Here is a 17,760-nt window from a genome sequence, read left to right on the forward strand (position 1 = left end):
TTTTACATGTTTGACAAACTAACTAACTAACTAACTAACTAACTAACTAACTAACTAACTAACTAACTAACTAACTAGGTTTTCTTAAAAAAATTGAAGCTGAAGGTAGACAAATGCATATTTGATTTTCCAGGGAATGGACTGGAATGAACCCAGAGTAATGATAAATGCCATGGAAGGGAGGGATAAATGCCATAAAGAAAAAAAGAACTGGAAAACCAATCCTAAAAGAGAGATTGACCTGTTTAGCCTGGAGTAAAGATAATTTGCCAAGGAAGGCAAGAAAGGCAAAAAAATACTGGATGAAAATGCCTGTACCTTCCACGCACGTGCGCAGCCTTCTGTGTGTGTGCTTTGCTTGTGGTTTGCACGCATGTGCGTGGCTTAGAAAACGTGGCTGGCTAGGAGGACATAGAGCCAGGCAGGTAGATGGCTCACTTCAGGTCACCGCTTGAACGAGTCCAAACCGGCTGAATACCGCCACTGCTTCTAGTCCAGCCCCCTGCTCAAGCAGGAGACCCTTTATTATTCCATACCAGTGGCTGTCCAGTCTCTTCTTAAAAGTCTCCAATGATGGAGCACCCACTATTTCTGGAGGGAAGCCATTCCATTCTGGAGAGAAGCTGTTCCACTGTGGAGCTAATTAACTAGGAAGATAGCACGTTTTCCTTCACAGGATGTGTTCAAGAGGAAGGCAGCCATCCTCCAGGGATTTGACCCCTGATAGGATGTTGGACTTGAAGGCCTCACTCCTTCTTGCAAAGTGTTCTAGTTGTAGTCCACCAACCACATTCAAAACAGTAACGATGCCTCCAGTCCTGGAGCTTCTGGAAAGTCTTTATATTTGTTAGATCTTTCCCTTCCTGCTTTTTCTTCCACAGCTCCCCTCCTCAGATATAGACAAGATCCACAAGGAGTACCTGAGCATTGTCAGTTATGTTGGTTGCATCATTTCAGCTCTGGCTTCATTCATCACCATTGTCTTCCTTTTCTTGAGGTAGGATGCGTTGATATTTTGCTTTACGTTGGGATTTGGAAAGGGGGAAGGCTCAGAGGGACTTTAGAAGGAAGTTGGAGTAGCACCGAAAGAGGAACAAAGAAAGACACACAATGTTTTTCTCACTGAAGAAGAACCCTATGAGATAATGTGCAGGAACATCTCAGCACATATTTTTTTTCCAGCTCTGAGTCACATTGGGTAGCGTGGTGGCTCTGGGCTTGTCGACCGGAAAACTGGCAGCCCAGGTTTGAGACCTGAGCTCCAGGTGGCAGGGTGAGCTCCTCCCCTCACCCCAGCTCCTGCCAACCTAGCAGTTTGAAAGCATGCAAATGAGAGTAGATAAATAGGTAGCATTTTGGTGGGGAGGAAACAGCATTCTGTGATGCCCTGCTGGCCACGTGACTGACTCAATGGCTCCAAAACGGGGATGAGCACCACCCAAAGAGTAGCAATGGCTGGCGGAGTAAAATCCAAAATGACTCCTTTTTATCTGAGTCACATACATGGCTGCGAACCCAAATGCTGATCTAGTCACACGCTGCAATTTCCCATTTTCAGGCTGTTTTCAGTAATCACCAACCCTGTCTAACTGAGAAGGGGTTTTGTGTGATCTCTCTCTCTCTCTCTCTCTCTCTCTCTCTCTCTCTCTCTCTCCCTCCCTCCCTCCCTCCCCCTCTCTTTCTCTCTCTCTCTCTCTCTCTCTCTTATCTCTATGTCTGTCTGTCTGTCTGTCTCATCTGCCTGTCTCTCTGTCTCTCTCTCTATCATCTATGTATGTATGTATGTATGTATGTATGTATGTATGTATGTATCTATCTATCTATCTATCTATCTATCTATCTATCTATCTATCTATCTCTACCTCTATCTCTTGTCTCTCTCTCTCTCATCTCTCTCTCTCTGTCTGTCTGTCTCTCTCTCTGTCTCATCTCTCTCTCTCTATCATCTATGTATCTATGTATCTATCTATCTATCTATCTATCTATCTATCTATCTATCTATCTATCTATCTATCTATCTATCTCTGTCCATCTCTCTCTCTCTCTCTCCCTCTCTCTCTCTCTCTCATCTGCCGCTTAGAACTGGTTCCAGCTCTCTCCCCTCTGTCCGTCCGCACATCATCAAGATGAAGAGCGAGAGGAGGAATTCTGGGAGTTGAAGTCCACAAGTCTTAAAGCTGTCAAGTTTGAACTCCCTGGGGCGGGGGGTCTAAAGGGTTAGGGGTGCAAGGATCTTGTAACTTGACAGCTTTAAGACTTGCGTGCTTCAAATGCCAGAGTTCCTGAGCCAACATTTTGGTTGCTAAGCAAGAGCATTGTTAAGTGAGTTTCACCATATTTTACAAGTTGGCCACTCCCACCCAGTCACATGACTGCCAAGTCACTCCCACCCGGTCACATGGCTGGCAAGCCACTCCACCTGGTCACATGGCTGGCAAGCCACTCCCACAAAGCAGGCCACACCTACAGAAGAGGTTCTAAAAAATTTTGAAACGCACCACTGACACGAACCTTCCTTGGACAGCAATCTGTGAGGGGGGATGGTGGGGGTCTCTGTGCCCTTGAAGGATAGATGTTATCTGAGATGGACAGAGGGCAATGGCCAGTGACTGTCCAGTCTCTTGAACTTCAGTTTCCATGAGCCCCAAGCAGCACAGCCAAAAGCAATGGACTATGAGAATAGCCTGTAGAACATCTGGAGGGAAGCAGTTAGATAACTCAGGGATCAGGTCTTGGAGATCAAACCCTTTCTTACAACAGGTGCTAAGACTTTCCACAGCTGCAGCTGTGAGCTTCATACAGCCAAGAAAAGAAGCATGATGCTCTTTTTTCTCCACAGGAAGAAGCAAAGAGACCACATCCTCTATGTCCACATGAGCCTCCTCTGGGCCATATTTCTTCTCGACATGGGCTTCCTCATTGCGATGTACCTGCCTCCTGAGGGAGGAGACATAGCTTGCAAAGCTAGTGGGATGTTCCTGCACTTTGCCATGCTTGCGTGCTTCACTTGGATGGCCATTGAGGGCTACAATCTCTACCGGCTGATTGTTCAAGTCTTCAACTCCTACATGAAATGCTTACTTGTCAAGCTCTCCTTAATAGGTTGGGGTGAGTCACAAAAGTTATTGTTTTTTGCATCCTTGTTTTGGATCTGTCTCTTACGATCTCTTACTCGGGAACTATTTTTTCTAAGATTTCTTCCCCATTTTGACAGTGGTGAAATTCATTTTTTTTTACTACCGGTTCTGTGGGTGTGGCTTGGTGGGGGTGGCAAGGGAAGGATACTGCAAATTCTCCATTCCTTCCACACTCCTGGGGGAAGGATATTGCAAAATCTCCATTCCCTCCCCATTCCTGGGCGAAGAATAGTGCAAAATCTCTCTCCCCACTCCAGGGGAAGGATACTGCAAAATCCCCATCCCTCTCCATTGCTGGGGGAAGGATAGTGCAAAATCTCCATTCCCTTCCACTCCAGGGGAAGAATATTACAAAATCTCCATTCCCTCCCCACTCCTGGGCGAAGAATAGTGCAAAATCTCTCTCCCCACTCCAGGGGAAGGATACTGCAAAATCCCCATCCCTCTCCATTGCTGGGGGAAGGATAGTGCAAAATCTCCATTCCCTACCCACTCCAGGGGAAGGATACTGCAAAATCTCCATTCCCTCCCCATTCCTGGGGAAAAAATACTACAAAATCTCCATTGCCACCCCCTTCTAGGAGAAGGATACTGCAAAATCCCCATTCCCACCCCACTCTGGGGTCAGCCAGAGGTGGTATTTACTGGTTCTCCAACCAACTCAAATTTTCTGCTACCGGTTCTCCAGAATCTGTCAGAACCTGCTGAATTTCACCCCTGCATTTTGGTACTGGCTTGAACTTATCGTTCAAGAATTGTTGTGGAATTGTAGGGAGGGACTGGATGTGGCATTAACTCCAGCTGTTCTCCTCTGCAGGTCTTCCTACCCTCATCGTATGCCTACTTTTTGGGATCGATCAATCCTACTATGGGCCTTCCTCTTTTAAGGTCTATGAGAATCCGAATAATTACACCAACGCAACCATGTAAGTTCCTGGGGAAATAGAACAAAACGGACCCTACTATCTATTCAGAAAGATGCATTTTTCTTTGAGGATTAACAGCTGTCCATCTCTGGGTAGCAGAGGCTGAGATCCAACATCTGGAAATGTTGCTGTACTAAGTCATATCTCTGAGGGTGATATGAACATATAATCCACAACTGCACCTCTAACTGACCTATAGGAACCCCAGACTGATCCCCTTGTGATCTGTATGGACTGAATGTATAAATTTTGTAATTTATACATTTATTAAGTAGTGAATAGAACAACAGAGTTGGAAGGGACCTTGGAGGTCTTCTAATCCAACCCCCTGCTTAATAGAAGACCCTATACCACTTCAGAATAGTGTTTATCCACCATCTTCTTTTAAATATATTTTATTCAATTTTCACATTCCATTTGCAATCATTTATATACAGGGTATTCACTATAAGAAAAGAGAAAAAAAAAAGAAAAAGGGAATAAAACGAACAAATAAAAAGGAAACACAACTCATCATTCACAACCCCACCTAACCCTTCCATCCTCCATACACCCCATCTACCCCCTCCAACTTTCCTTTCTCCCTCTAACACTCCCCTCCTACTTCCCTTTCCCCTCAAACCTTCCTTCTCCCCTTACTCCCCAGACACCCTCCTTACATTCCCCTTACTCCTTACATTCCCCCTACTCCTTCCTTACTCCTCCCTCTTCCTTCCCTCTACCTCCCTCCTTGGTGTATGCCTTTATTCGAGTGTTGTTTGATCTGATAAAGGTAAAATGAACCAAGGAAAAAAAAAGAAATAAAAAAACCAAAAAAAAACAAAAACAAAAAAAAACCACCGTATATAAATACATTCTTGTTCTTTTTAAGGCTATGTTAACACCCCCCACCCCACCCCCCACAAATCCCCATCCCTAATCCTCCCGACTTCCCAGGGCCCACACCTGGCGCTACCTTCTGTCTAAAATATCTTGTGTACATATGGATTAAAAAATAAAAGTAATATATCAAAAGAAAAAAAAAACAGAGAAAAAACAGAGAAAGAAAAAAAAAGGGGGAAAAAAGAAAAAAGAAAAGGAAAAAAAAAAGGAAACCACTCTTTGTGTTGATCTCAGCCCCCCATCTTTATCTATGTTTAAATAGTATAAATCCTTCTATCTATATTTTATTCTCGTCTCTTACTTCTTTGCTATTTACCCCAACCTTCTGTAGGTTCTCCCGTTCCTCTTCCTTAACCTCATGATCCCTTCCGATAAAATTTAAGCAGCGTGGTTCATACCATATATTCAAATATAACTTTACAGACAAGTAATCAAACTTTCCCTTCTAGTAAAATTTACACAGCATGAATCATCTTTCTTTAAAGCAGCGTAAATCAAATATTACTTTACACAGAAATCAATTTCTATCTTAAGATAATTCCAACCAACTTCCTCTTCAAATAGGATTTAAATAACGTAATTCATTCCACATGCATTTTACCCTTTTCCCTTACTTGTCTGATATTTTTCCCTTCAAGTAAAAGTTAAATAGCATGGGTCATTCCACATATTCGAATAATACTTTCAGCAAAAGTCAGTTAACCTTCTATTTTAAAATAGTCCCTTCTAACAAGGTTTAAACAACATAAATCATTCAGCATTCTTTTTACACATTATCTTAAAATAATCCCAACCGACTTTCTGTTCTAATAAGCTTTAAACAACATAAGTTTTACCCTCATCCCTTGCTTGTCTGATATTTACCACAAATAACGTAGTTCATTCCACATGCATTTTACCCTCATCCCTTACTTGTCTGATATTTACCACTATCAAATTTATACTAGCATTTGTTTAAAATGTAATTCAGAGCAATTTATAAAATAATACTTTCAGCAAGAATCAGTTATCCTTCTATTTTAAAGTAGTCCCTTCTAACAAAATTTAAACACCCTAAATCATTCTGCATTCTTTTTACACTTATCTTAAGATGATCCCAACCGGCTTTCTGTTCTGATAAGCTTTAAACAACGTCAATTTTACCCTCATCCCTTGCTTATCTGATGTTTACCACTATCAAATTTATGCTAACGTTAATTTAAAATCTAGCTCAAAGTAGTTTCACCCAGCTTTCCCTTCTGATAAAAATTAGTCCGCTTTTTCTACCGGGGAGAGGTCTCAAGCCCCCATTCAGTCCTCAAGCATTTTGAAATGTCTAAATTCTCGATCTCCGTTTTTCTACTTCTCCGAGGGAGGAGGGGCTACCCCCTCCATCTTGCAACCACATGGCCAACCGCTCGGCTTCTCCTTCCGCTTGTCTCTCCACTCTTCCAAACGCGTCAGGAAGTCCCGCCTTCAGAATCCTACAATAGAAATCTTGAGCCTCCGAAACAGAGTTAAGACGAAATCTTTGATTCTCAAATGTAACTGTGATACCGGCAGGGGCCTCCCATCTGTATCGAATCTGTTGGCTCCTAAGCTCCTTAGTTAAAAAGGCGTAATCCCTTCTTGCTTTCAGCATCTGAGAAGGAATATCTTTAAAAACAATCAGGTCTTGGCCTTCAACTCGGAGCCTGTTATTATGAAATTTTTGCACGATCGCATTTCTAGATTCTTTTGTAGAGAAATGTATAATTATGTCCCTCGGGAGCTGTCGCTGTTCCGCTATCAATGAGTTCTGGCGATAGATTTTCCGAATCTGCCAATCAAAGTTAAGTCCCGGGCTTCCCAACGCATGGCTGAAGGCTTCAGCAAAGGTCTGTTTCAAATTCTCTTGCTCCTTTTCACGGAATCCCCTGACCCTTATCGCAGATGCCTTCCTATTAAAATTTATCACCATAAGCTGTTTCTCATTGTCTCTAATTTTCTGTTGTAAAATTTCAATATTGGTAGTCAAATTTAAGTTAGCCTTCTCCAGACTTTCCAATTTGTTCTCTATTTCAGCAGAATAATCTGACAGGGCAGACACAGCTGCAAACGTATTCGCCTTCATTTGATTAACTTTAGATTTTAAATCATCATATAATTCCAATACAAATTCCCTGATTTCTGTCTTAAAAGCGTTAAGCATTTTAAGGAGATATTCCTGTGTTAAAAGTTCCCCAGCAGAAGGCACAGGAGACAAAGGCTGTGTTTCTTTAAATTCTTTTGTAGCAAGACGCTTCCTTGACTTGGGTGGCATAATAAATAAGCAAGTAAGCAGAGCTTCGCTCCCCTCTATTTCCAAAAAAGAAAAAATTATTTTGTTAAGGAGCAGTCTGCAGGGAGATAACACCGGCTAAGTACATCAATCATCCACGGAGAGAAATCGCCATTTTGAGGTCTATTTAGACAAAGAAGTCTCTAAGACGAATGGTGCTGGTATTTACGATAGTAATAAAAACATAAATCTCACAGGGGTGGGACCCGCCCGTATCAATTCTAGCTTGAAAAAACTTTGTCTTGTCCTGGGGGGGGGCTAGCCTGTCTGGGGCTGCCAAAAAAAAAAGGCAGCTGAGAAGAAATGGCTGGAGATAAAAGCTCCGCTTCGGCCGGATCTAATCTCTTTCCACAGCCATAAAAGAAAAAAGGCTGTGGCTTACGATTAGATCCTAACCTACGGGGCTATCCTCCCTGCCCCTTTCTTAGCCAAAAAGGGGTGCTATCTATGATCTTATTTAGATATACAGACCAGATCTCTGAGGAGCTCGGTGGAGCCCTCCTCGGCAACAGGCCACGCCCCCCTGGAATCCCTATCCACCATCTTCTTAAAGACTTCCAGTGTTGGAGCATTCACAACTTCTGGAGGCAAGTTGTTCCGCTGATTAATTGTTCTAACTGACAGGAAATTTCTCCTCAGTTCTAAGTTGCTTCTCGCCTTGATTAGTTTCCACCCATTGCTTCTTGTTCTGCCTTCAGGTGCCTTGGAGAATAGTTTGACTCCCTCTTCTTTGTGGCCGCCCCTGAGATATTGGAACACTGCTATCATGTCTCCCCTAGTCCTTCTTTCTATTAAACTAGACATACCCAGTTCCTGCAACCGTTCTTCATATGTTTTAGTCCCCAGTCCCCTAATCCTCTTTCTTGCTCTTCTCTGCACTCTTTCTAGAGTCTCCACATCTTTTTTACATCATGGTGACCAAAACTGAATGCAGTATTCCAAGTGTGGCTTTACCATGGCTTTATAAAGTGGTATTAACCCTTCACATGTTTTTGACATTAATTTATGTAGTTCTAATTTGTGTTTATTTTGAGTTTTATCATAAGATATATGTCTCAGAGGGAAAGTGGCCACCAATTCAATATAGTCTATCCTTTAGATTCAGTATTACCAAATCTGGGTCAATACTAGCGTTAACGTCCTCATAAATAGTCATAGAGTTTCTTATTGGCAATGTGTGATTGGAGACACAAGGCCTTTGTTTCTGGTGCATAAACTCATAAGGTACGTATAAACAGAGAGTAACAGGTCACAGTTAAATCATTGATGTAACATGTCGACTAAAGACTCTTGCAGGTTATCCCAGGTTACTGGGTGGAGCATAAATGTTTACACAGAATACCTTTCTCCCCTTCAGTTCCAGCATCAACATTTGAATGTCATCTGTATCATAATTTTCCTGATTCATTTATACTAATCTCATATCATGAATGTGCTCCATGGCTGGATAGATGGATGGATGCTCCAGCACTGGAAGTTTTCAAGAAAAGTTTGGGCAACATTTGTCCAGGATGGTGTAAGCCAGAGGTCTTCAAACTTGGCAACTTTAAGACTTGTGGACTTCTGGAAGTTGAAGTCCACAAGTCTTAAAGTTGCCAAGTTTGGGGGCCCTGGTATAAGCTCTTGGGCATTAGGTTGGACTAGAAGATCTTACAGATCTCCTCCAGGCCTGGGATTCTATGATTCTATCAAGATGTATTACAGCTAGGCTCATTACACCTCCTGCCTCCTTAGCACAGCCCATTGTTTGGTCCCATGTGTGTCATTATAAAAACACCTGTAACCAGGGGTGAAATGCTACCGGTTAGAGGCAGTTTTTAAAAAAACTTTTTTAGCATTTTCTTTACTAATGATCAGCTGTGCGACAATCAGCTATGCCTGGTTGTCTGTGAGGTTCCTGCTTGTTTTGGGGGGGGGGCATTTGTGTGAAGTCCAGCTGCTTTTGCATTGTGTATGAGTCAGCTGTGTAGCTTTTGTGTTATTTTTGTGTAAAGTGTGATAGTTGGTTTTTGAGCTCTCTGGGACTCTGTTGAGGTTCCTGCTTGTTGCAGGGGGCATTTTGTGTGAAGTCCAGCTGCTTTTATATTGTGAGTGTGAGCCAATTGTGCAGTAACACCCACCTGGTCACATAACCACCAAGCCATGCCCACAGAACCAGCAGCAAAATTTTTTGAATTTCACCACTGCCTGTGACCAGGTAATACTATAACATCATCATTTCCATCAATCAAGTTTCTTGGAGAACGTGGAGAACGAGGGAATCAGGGAACGATCAGAGGCCACAAAGAGGGTGGGATGCGTTACATTCATGATTGGCACTGGAGAATCCTAGGAATTCCTGTTTTTTGGGAAGGTGTCAACTTCCAGAAAATTCCCCAGCTTATTTGAATGCTCACATTCCAGATTTCATGTGTCTTCCAGCTACTTAAGTAGTGCCTAGACTCACCATTCTATGTTTTTTCTCTTCTTCAGCTGTTGGATTACCAAGAAGGAGATCAACAGTTTCTTCAATTTGGGCTATTTAAGCCTGGTGCTCTTCTTCAACACCATCATACTGGCTGCCATGGTGTATGAGATTCTCAGGCTGAGACACCGAGAGCATCACTGGGGATATGCGGTGATGCTGCTGGGCCTGAGCTGTGTCCTGGGCATCCCTTGGGGGCTGATCTTCCTTGCGTTCGCTTCCGGGACCTTTGAGTTGGTGGCCCTCTATCTTTTCACCATCATCAACTCTCTCCAAGGTCAGTGAGTATTCCTGCTCCCCTTAGTCTTGAGATCTGTTACTTTGCCAGATTTTTCCCCCCTGGATTTTCACGCAACACGAGAGAGATGCATTTTTCCTCTGTGACTTCCTCTTTTGAACTCAATCCGAGTTTGTGAAAGTGAAGCAGATCCTAAGAGAATGGGATAATCATGTTGTTGCTCGTCTAACTTTTCACTGTCAATGTTCTGACCCAGCTCACCAAACATGTCAAACCCTCGGAGGTAAACTCAAATATTCCTTTATTCGGAGCGCCAAGAGCTCTGGCAAAAAGTTTCTCTCTCACTGCAGGCTAACAAGTCTGCCCGGCAATAGTTGTCTGCCACAACTATTCATCTCCATCCCCTGCCTTTTATCCCCAGAACTAGAGTGGGGCTTCACCAGAAGTGGTGGTTCTTCCATCCCCAGGACTGGTTCATAGATTTCCACTGCTCTCCTCTCCTCTGCCTTCTGCGCATCCACACATCAGGCACTGGACCCAGATGTTCCTCCTCTTCCTCATCAGCCACCTCCAGACCTGGAGGCTGTTGGCTCTCCATCTGAGGGCTGATTGACAGCCCAGGCTCTGCCTCTGTCTCTCTCTCTCTGCCAGCTCCATTCCCTCTTTCCCCTCGGAGCTCTCAGGTTGCCTTGATGCTGACCCTGATTCCCATGCCTCCTCCTCTGATTCGGCTGCTGGAGGTACCCACGATCAACAGGCCATAACAGTCAACAACTCTCTTCAAGGTCATAGGGTGATGACTGCTTCTGGTCTCCTACCTTTGGGCTGTTGTGTAATATGGAGGTCACTGTTAACTTGAGATGTATTCAACCTAATTTAATGTTTCCACACCTTGCAACTTTCAGAGGGATGGACTCCACCTCCAGAATCCTGAATGTTGATGTTCACCCATCTGAACATTGCCAAGACTGAGAACTATTGATTTAATTTGTAAGTGAAGCAGATCCTAGAGTAGAGGTCTTCAAACTTGGCAATTTTAAAACTTGTGGACTTCAAGTCCCAGAAGTATTCAGCCAGCTCTTAAAGTTGCCAAGTTTGGGGACCCCTGTCCTAGAGGATGGTAGGTAAAACCCATGGTTTGCCTGGAGAAGTCTTAGATCGACTTCCAGCATCTCCAGGTAGACAAAGGCTTCAAGTAGAACGAATCTCATGGATCTAACCAATCCGCCAGATATAACAACTTTAGTGGTAAAGGTGGAGCAGCTGGGACTTCAGGAGAAGACAATTCCTATTTGATGATTTGGGGGCAATCGTTATCTTATCCCACACTATCCACAGGGTGGGTTTGCAGAGCATGCTAGACTAGGTAAAATGAGATAGGTGGTTTGTGGTTCAGTGTGGAAACCCAGGCTACCATCTTGGCATGTTGGATGAGTTAAATCTACTTGAAAAAGTCCCTACAAATTTTTGTTTAGTATAGCAATAGCACTTAGACTTATATACTGCTTCACGGTGCTTTATAGCCCTCTCTCAGCAGTTTACAGAGTCAGCATGTTGTCCCCCCAACAATCTGGGTCATTTTACCCACCTCGCAGTGGTGTTTTCTGGCAGCCACTACTGCCGGTTTACTCAGGGACGCGCCCCATGCATGAATGCACAGTACAATTGAAAATTGCTTTGCGCAGAAGCAAAGAGCAAGATGGGGCCATCTATGACAACACCGGGAGAACCAGTTGGGGGGCGTGGCAGGCCTGGGTCACTAACACTTCCAGCAATCCAGGCCTCCAAACTCCTGCCAGTTTGGCCGAACTGTTAGGAAACCACCACTCCCACTTTGGAAGGGCAGAAGGCTGAGTCAGCCCTGAACGTGGTGAGATTCGAACGACCAAATTGCAGTCAGAAGAAATAGCCTGCAGGATTAATCACGATGCTTCCATGGTATGCAACAGTTTTGCTGAAAACCATCATTTATTTCCAGATTTTGATCACACTGGCTCGTCGTAGTACGACGGTGTTCATTTGCTTGCAGGAATGGCCTGCATATAGAGAAATTGCCATCAAATAAATATACATTCTTGACCTCTGGATTTCAGTCCCTCTACAACAGGGGTATCCAACCTTGGCAACTTTTAAGACTTGTGGACTTCAACTCCCAGAATTCCCCAGCCAGCCATGCTGGCTATGGAATTCTGGGAGTTGAAGTCCGAAGTTTTAAAGTTCCGAAGTTTGGACACCCCTGCTCTACAGCATATGATGGTCAACAGCCCTCAACCCTGCTGCTATTCTGGCCTTGCAATTCTTCAATTCCTTTCAGAGGCTGCTTAACATCTGTGATCTTTTCTGGTTTCTCTAGCTCCAACTCTATCATTCCATTATCTATTGTCTACTTTTATGATAAGGTTATAGTAACAGAAACATGCAAGTCTGCCTGCTTACATTTCCACCTCCCTTTATCTTTACGTGAACTAGGCAGGTTCCTTTCTGACATGCTTTCTCAGATTACATTTCTGCCCTGGACTCAAATTCCTTTTATCTATCTGTTGCCTTGGCTGCAGCTTTTCCTCCTTTCCTCAAAGTTCTTCCTATGGTACTACATTACACTGCAGTTTTATTCATGTGTCCAAATTCCTCATCCCTTCCAGGAACTGCTTAACATCTGTGATCTTCTCCTGTTTCCCCAGGCTTCTTCATCTTCCTTTGGTACATGGCCAAAGTGCTGCAGTCTCGCAGGTCGAAATCCCTGCAGTGCACGACTTCCAACAGCTTGAATCTCCAATCCAGCAATTCCAGCACTTGACCTTGTCTTGGCCAGGAGGACTTTGAAGTGAAATGTTCATGGGAGGAGCTTCCTGGAAACTGAGCCAAACAATTCTTTGGTGGACTAGAGTGACTTCATACTTCTCAGTAGCTTTGAGACAACACCGATCTGTTTTCCTTAAGTAGAGGAAATCTTGACTTACAATAGTTGGTTTAGTGACTTTCAAACGTACAACTAAAAAAAGTTACTTATGACCGTTTTTTTCCACACTTATAACACATGTGACATCCTCATGGACATGTGATAAAATTTCAGACACGTGGTGTCAGGCTTAATGTCTGGTGTGCCTCCTTCAGTAGCCAAGAAAGAAAACTCCCAACTCCATTGTTCGTGGAATTAAAAAGTACTTTTACTGGTTATGAAAAGAGAGCAGCAAAAGTAAAGCAAGATCTGAGCCAGAAAGACGCGAAGAAGTACATATCCAACCCCTCCCTCCAATGACCCCCCCATCCCAAGGTCCAATCTGCAACTCCCTTAGGTTTCATGTGGGTTGCATCTCCAGACAACATCATTACGTTGGTATGCAGGACAGTTGGCCTTGACCAGGTCCAAACACCGGCCATCAGCATGCGCAGAAGATGGTGAGAAGAAAACTCCCTTTGCCACATCACCTCCAGTGCTATTTATTCACACCCCAAATACCATTCCCCCACCCTCTCCATTTCTATGGCAGCCGATAGCAAGTAAGCGGAACAGAGGCTGACATGTGGCAACTGACACATATTTTTGTGACCTTCTGACAAAGCAAAGTCAATGGGGAAGCCAGACTCACTTAAGAACTCTGCCACTAACTTAACAACTGCAGTGGTTCACTTATCAACTGTGGTAAGAAAGGTCGTAAAATGGGGGGAAACTCATTTAACAAATATCTATCTTAAGTAGTAGACATTTGGGGCTCAATTGTGGCCATAAGTCTTTGTGTCAGCATTCCAAGTATCATGTAGAATTAAATCAGAGTCCAAGGCAAAATGATCCTTAAAGTTCCAATTTAATAAATCAGACATCTTAGCACATCTGTGTAAATCCCAATTGTGGAAATAACATCAGAATCCCACCCGGTTAAAAGTTCATGATCCGAGGTGGCGCAGTGGTTAGGGTGCAGTACTGCAGGCCACTTTAGCTGACTGTGATCTGCAGTTCAGCGGTTCAAATCTCACCGGCTCAAGGTCGACTCAGCCTTCCATCCTTCCAAGGTGGGTGAAATGAGGACCCAGACTGTGGGCGCAAGTTGCTGACTCAATTTGCTAAAAAAAAATTGTAAACCGCTTAGAGAGGGCTGAAAGCCCTATGAAGCAGTATATAAGTCTAATAACTAACTAAATAACTAAATAACTAAATAAATAAATAAATAAATCTTGTCCCCACACCCACAAATCCATCACATGGTCCAATGTTCTTCTTCCACGCTGGCATCTACACCCAGCTGCTTCTGGTCAGGTGCAAAGGTGCAGAGACAAAAGTTGACCTTGGTCTTCTAGAAAAGAATGACAACAACACATTCCACAATCCTACTCCTGTCTATTGCCCCCTCCAGTCAACTATACTAATGAAACAGCATAATGAAATAAGAGAAAGTGTGGCAGGCCAAAGATTCTAACAGGAATGTAATTGCAGGCCTGACACTTTGTATGGCTCTTCTTTCTAATGTAAATATTTTTTAAAAATATTTCTATAGTGTAAAAAGTTGATGACAGTACATTGGAATTTAAACCACCTGTATTAAAGGCAAATTTTTATTAGTGCAGGTACCTTCTTAATTACATCTGGACAAAATCTACCTCAATATATGTTTGTGGTGGTGTTGTGTGCTGGGCCAAAGAACTGTGGAGAGGGAAATGAAGCCAGGCTGTATGTGGGGAGTCTGTGGAAGGGAGTCAAAGAAAGTCACAATGGCAGCCACAACCATCTTGCACACAGAAAGGAGAAGGGGTGGGATTGAGTGTTTGGAGCGGCCATCTTGCCTTTTTTGACCCCCCACTCCCTATCTGTATTCTTTCAAGGGACGTTTGACTGACCATCTTACTGGGTGATAATATGGGAATTTTGTTCTCAACATTCTTCTATTTTTACAACCTGAAAATTGTTTGAAAGAATGATGTATTTTTTTAAAAAAACAAACCAACATATGGCCAGTATATATATATCTCCCTTGATGCTGATGATGTTGCTTAGTTGGGTCATGAAACGTCTTCAAGCAAGCTCAGAGAGCACCAAAGACTCCACAGTTCAACCCCTGAGGGACAGAGTTTTTCTTCTATTGGAGCCACATATGGGCGTCATACCCTTCAGCATTTAAATGTAAGAAATTGCCAGGTTGTATATAGAAGGCAGGGGTGCGAACTGGTTAGCAGGGATCCCCTGCTTGGTGAGACATTAAAAGTGTGCTTCTCAATTGCTGCAACTTTAAGATTTGTGGATTTTATTTCCCAGAATTCCTAGCACAGTTGGTCTAGGACAGTGATGGCTACCATTTTTGTCTTCGGGTGCCGAAATCGCGTGCGTGCCCACGATTGTTGCGCAGGTGCATGCCCACACCCACAATGCAATGCGCCCTACCCCCATGCATGCATACGTCACCCTCACACCCCCGTGCATGTATGCGACTCCCCCATGATCCCCTGTGCATGCATGTGCCCCCAGGCTCCCTGAAGCCTCCTGAAACCAAAAATGTGGCACCGGGGTGTCATGGCACACCCCCATGCTCCCCCCCACCCCACGCTCACACGCACCCCCACGCGTCTCCTTCATGCACAGCAGAGATCCAAAAATCAGCTGGCTGGAGCTGATCTAAGCGATGGCTTGCCTACCAGCAGAGACGGCTCCATGTGCCACCTGTGGCATGCGTGCCATAGGTTTGCCATCACAGGCCTAGGGATTTTGGGAAATGTATGCACCACACATCTTAAGCCGAATTCTGGGAGTTGAAGTCCACACAACTTAAAAGTTGAATTCTGGGAGTTGAAGCCCAGACATCTTATAGATGAATTCCTGGATTTGAAGTCTGCACCTTTTTCCTGAATTCTTGGAATTGAAGTCTGTATATCTTAAAGCTGAATTCTAGAATTCTGACCTCCATACATCTTAAAAGTTGTTGAGGTTGTGAAACACTGCATTAAGGGGCTCTAAATTAACATGTGGACTAAGAGGCTGTGAGGCAGAATAGTGGCTTAACAGAGTGTGTGCATCCACATTCTATGGCTAGTTTATGACCACGCAAAACTGTAACTGAGTGAATCCAGTAGTTGTACATGTTGGGTAAATGCAATTTTAACCTCCACAGCAGACTTTATATATCTTCATGCTTTGGTAGATACATTTCCCTGAAAGGTACGTAAGCATGAATTAAGACGACGCACTTTCCCAAAAGGAAAATTAGGACAGAGCTCTCAACTTCAATTTATATAGATGTAGGTTTTATACTGTTGAAACCCTAAAGAGTTTTTAATGGATTTTTTTTCCCTTCTTCTTCACTTAATCCTACATGGAAATTTATGGGAAGCCAGAGCCCTTGCTACGCTAAGTTGGTTTGTGCAATTTTCAAAATTATTCCTTCGGATTTGTAATGAATATTGTTTTCACAATTAATTAATAGTGAGATGCTTTCTTTATAGCCTTATTTTTTTTTTTTAAAAAAAACCCATGTTGGAGCCATGTTAACTAAATCAGATGTAGATGTAGCCATGTTAAAACTAAATAAGATGTAGACTGCTCCTTAATACACCAGTTCTACCAAGCTACCCACATCAACAACACTCATTATGGCAGCTCTCCGCCAGTTTTGCAGGCAATGTCCCTTTGGCCCACATCGTAGCCCAGCTGTTAATTATACTTGGATAAATAACAGAAGAACAGAGGTGGAAAGGATTGGTTTGGTTTGGTTTATTGGATTTATATGCCGCCCTTCTCCCAAGGACTCAGGGCGGCGTACAACATTAAAAAAAAAAAACACAATTACAAAAGTTAAAAAAAATAAATAGAATATCCAAAACAAACCCAATGAAGATTAACAATAACATTTTTTTTAAAAAAATAGATTAAAATTAACAATGCTCAATAATTTATTTTGTTTTGTTCAGGCCAGGCTGGCTTGCTGGAAAAGCCAACTTTTTAGGATGCGTCGGAAGGACTGGAGGTCAGGGATCATACGAAGCTCCGGGGGCAGCTCATTCCAGAGGGATGAGAAGGCTCTCCCCCTGGGGGTCGCTAGCCGACACTGTCTGGCCGACGACACCCTGAAGAGGCCAACTCTGTGGGATCGCACTGGACGGTGGGAGGCTACCGGTGGCAACAGGTGATCTCACAGATATCCTGGGCCTAAGCCATGGAGTGCTTTAAAGGTCATAATTAGTACCTTGAATCGCACCCGGAAGACAACCGGAACCAGTGCAGGCCGCCTAAAAGGGGTGTAACATGGGAGCACCTAGGTACCCCCATGATAACCTGCGCAGTCGCATTCTGGACCAGTTGAAGCCTCTGGGTGCTCTTCAAGGGCAGTCCCATGTAGAGAGCGTTACAGTAGTCCAGGCGAGAAAGGATGAGGGGATGAGTGACTGCACAGAGCATCCCGATCCAGGAAGGGGCGCAACTGATGTATCAGGTGAACCTGGTAAAAGGCCCCCCTGGTCACAGCCGTCAGGTGTTCTTTCTGGAAATCTTTTAATCCAATCCTCTCTTCAAGTAGGAAACTCTATAGCATTCTGGACAAATGGTTGTCCAATCTCTTCTTTAAAAAGTCCAGTGATGGAACACCCACAACTCCTGGTGGCAAGCTGTTCCACTGGTTAATTGTTCTCATTGTTAGGAAATTTCTCCTTAGTTCTAGGTTGCTTCTCTCCTTGATTCATTTCCAGCCATCGTTTCTTGTTCTCCCTTCTGGTGCTTTGGAGAGGTGGTGGACCCCCTTCTTCTTTGTGGCAGCCCCTCAAATATTGGAACACTGCAATCATGTCTCCCCTGGTCCTTCTTTTCATTGGACTAGACTTCGTTAGAAGGCACC

The 17,760-nt window shown here is 43.6% G+C and overlaps 1 protein-coding gene across 1 annotated transcript in view; it reads left to right on the plus strand.

Annotated features, from left to right (window-relative positions):
- Positions 1-14,082, plus strand: part of LOC106546893 (adhesion G protein-coupled receptor G1-like) — a 45,021-nt gene extending 30,939 nt beyond the window's left edge. The window contains exons 9-13 of the mRNA XM_087729331.1: positions 882-997; positions 2,840-3,108; positions 3,955-4,063; positions 9,717-9,985; positions 12,628-14,082. Of these exons, the coding sequence (XP_087585457.1) occupies positions 882-997; positions 2,840-3,108; positions 3,955-4,063; positions 9,717-9,985; positions 12,628-12,743 (879 nt within the window). The 3' untranslated portion in view covers positions 12,744-14,082. The remainder of the gene's footprint in view (positions 1-881; positions 998-2,839; positions 3,109-3,954; positions 4,064-9,716; positions 9,986-12,627) is intronic.
- The last annotated feature ends 3,678 nt before the right edge of the window (positions 14,083-17,760 follow it).

The sequence above is a fragment of the Thamnophis sirtalis genome, unplaced genomic scaffold, assembly GCF_051295495.1.
Source record: "Thamnophis sirtalis isolate CommonGarterSnake01/CBP01778 unplaced genomic scaffold, rThaSir2_p1.2 scaffold_14, whole genome shotgun sequence".
NCBI lineage: Eukaryota > Metazoa > Chordata > Lepidosauria > Squamata > Natricidae > Thamnophis > Thamnophis sirtalis.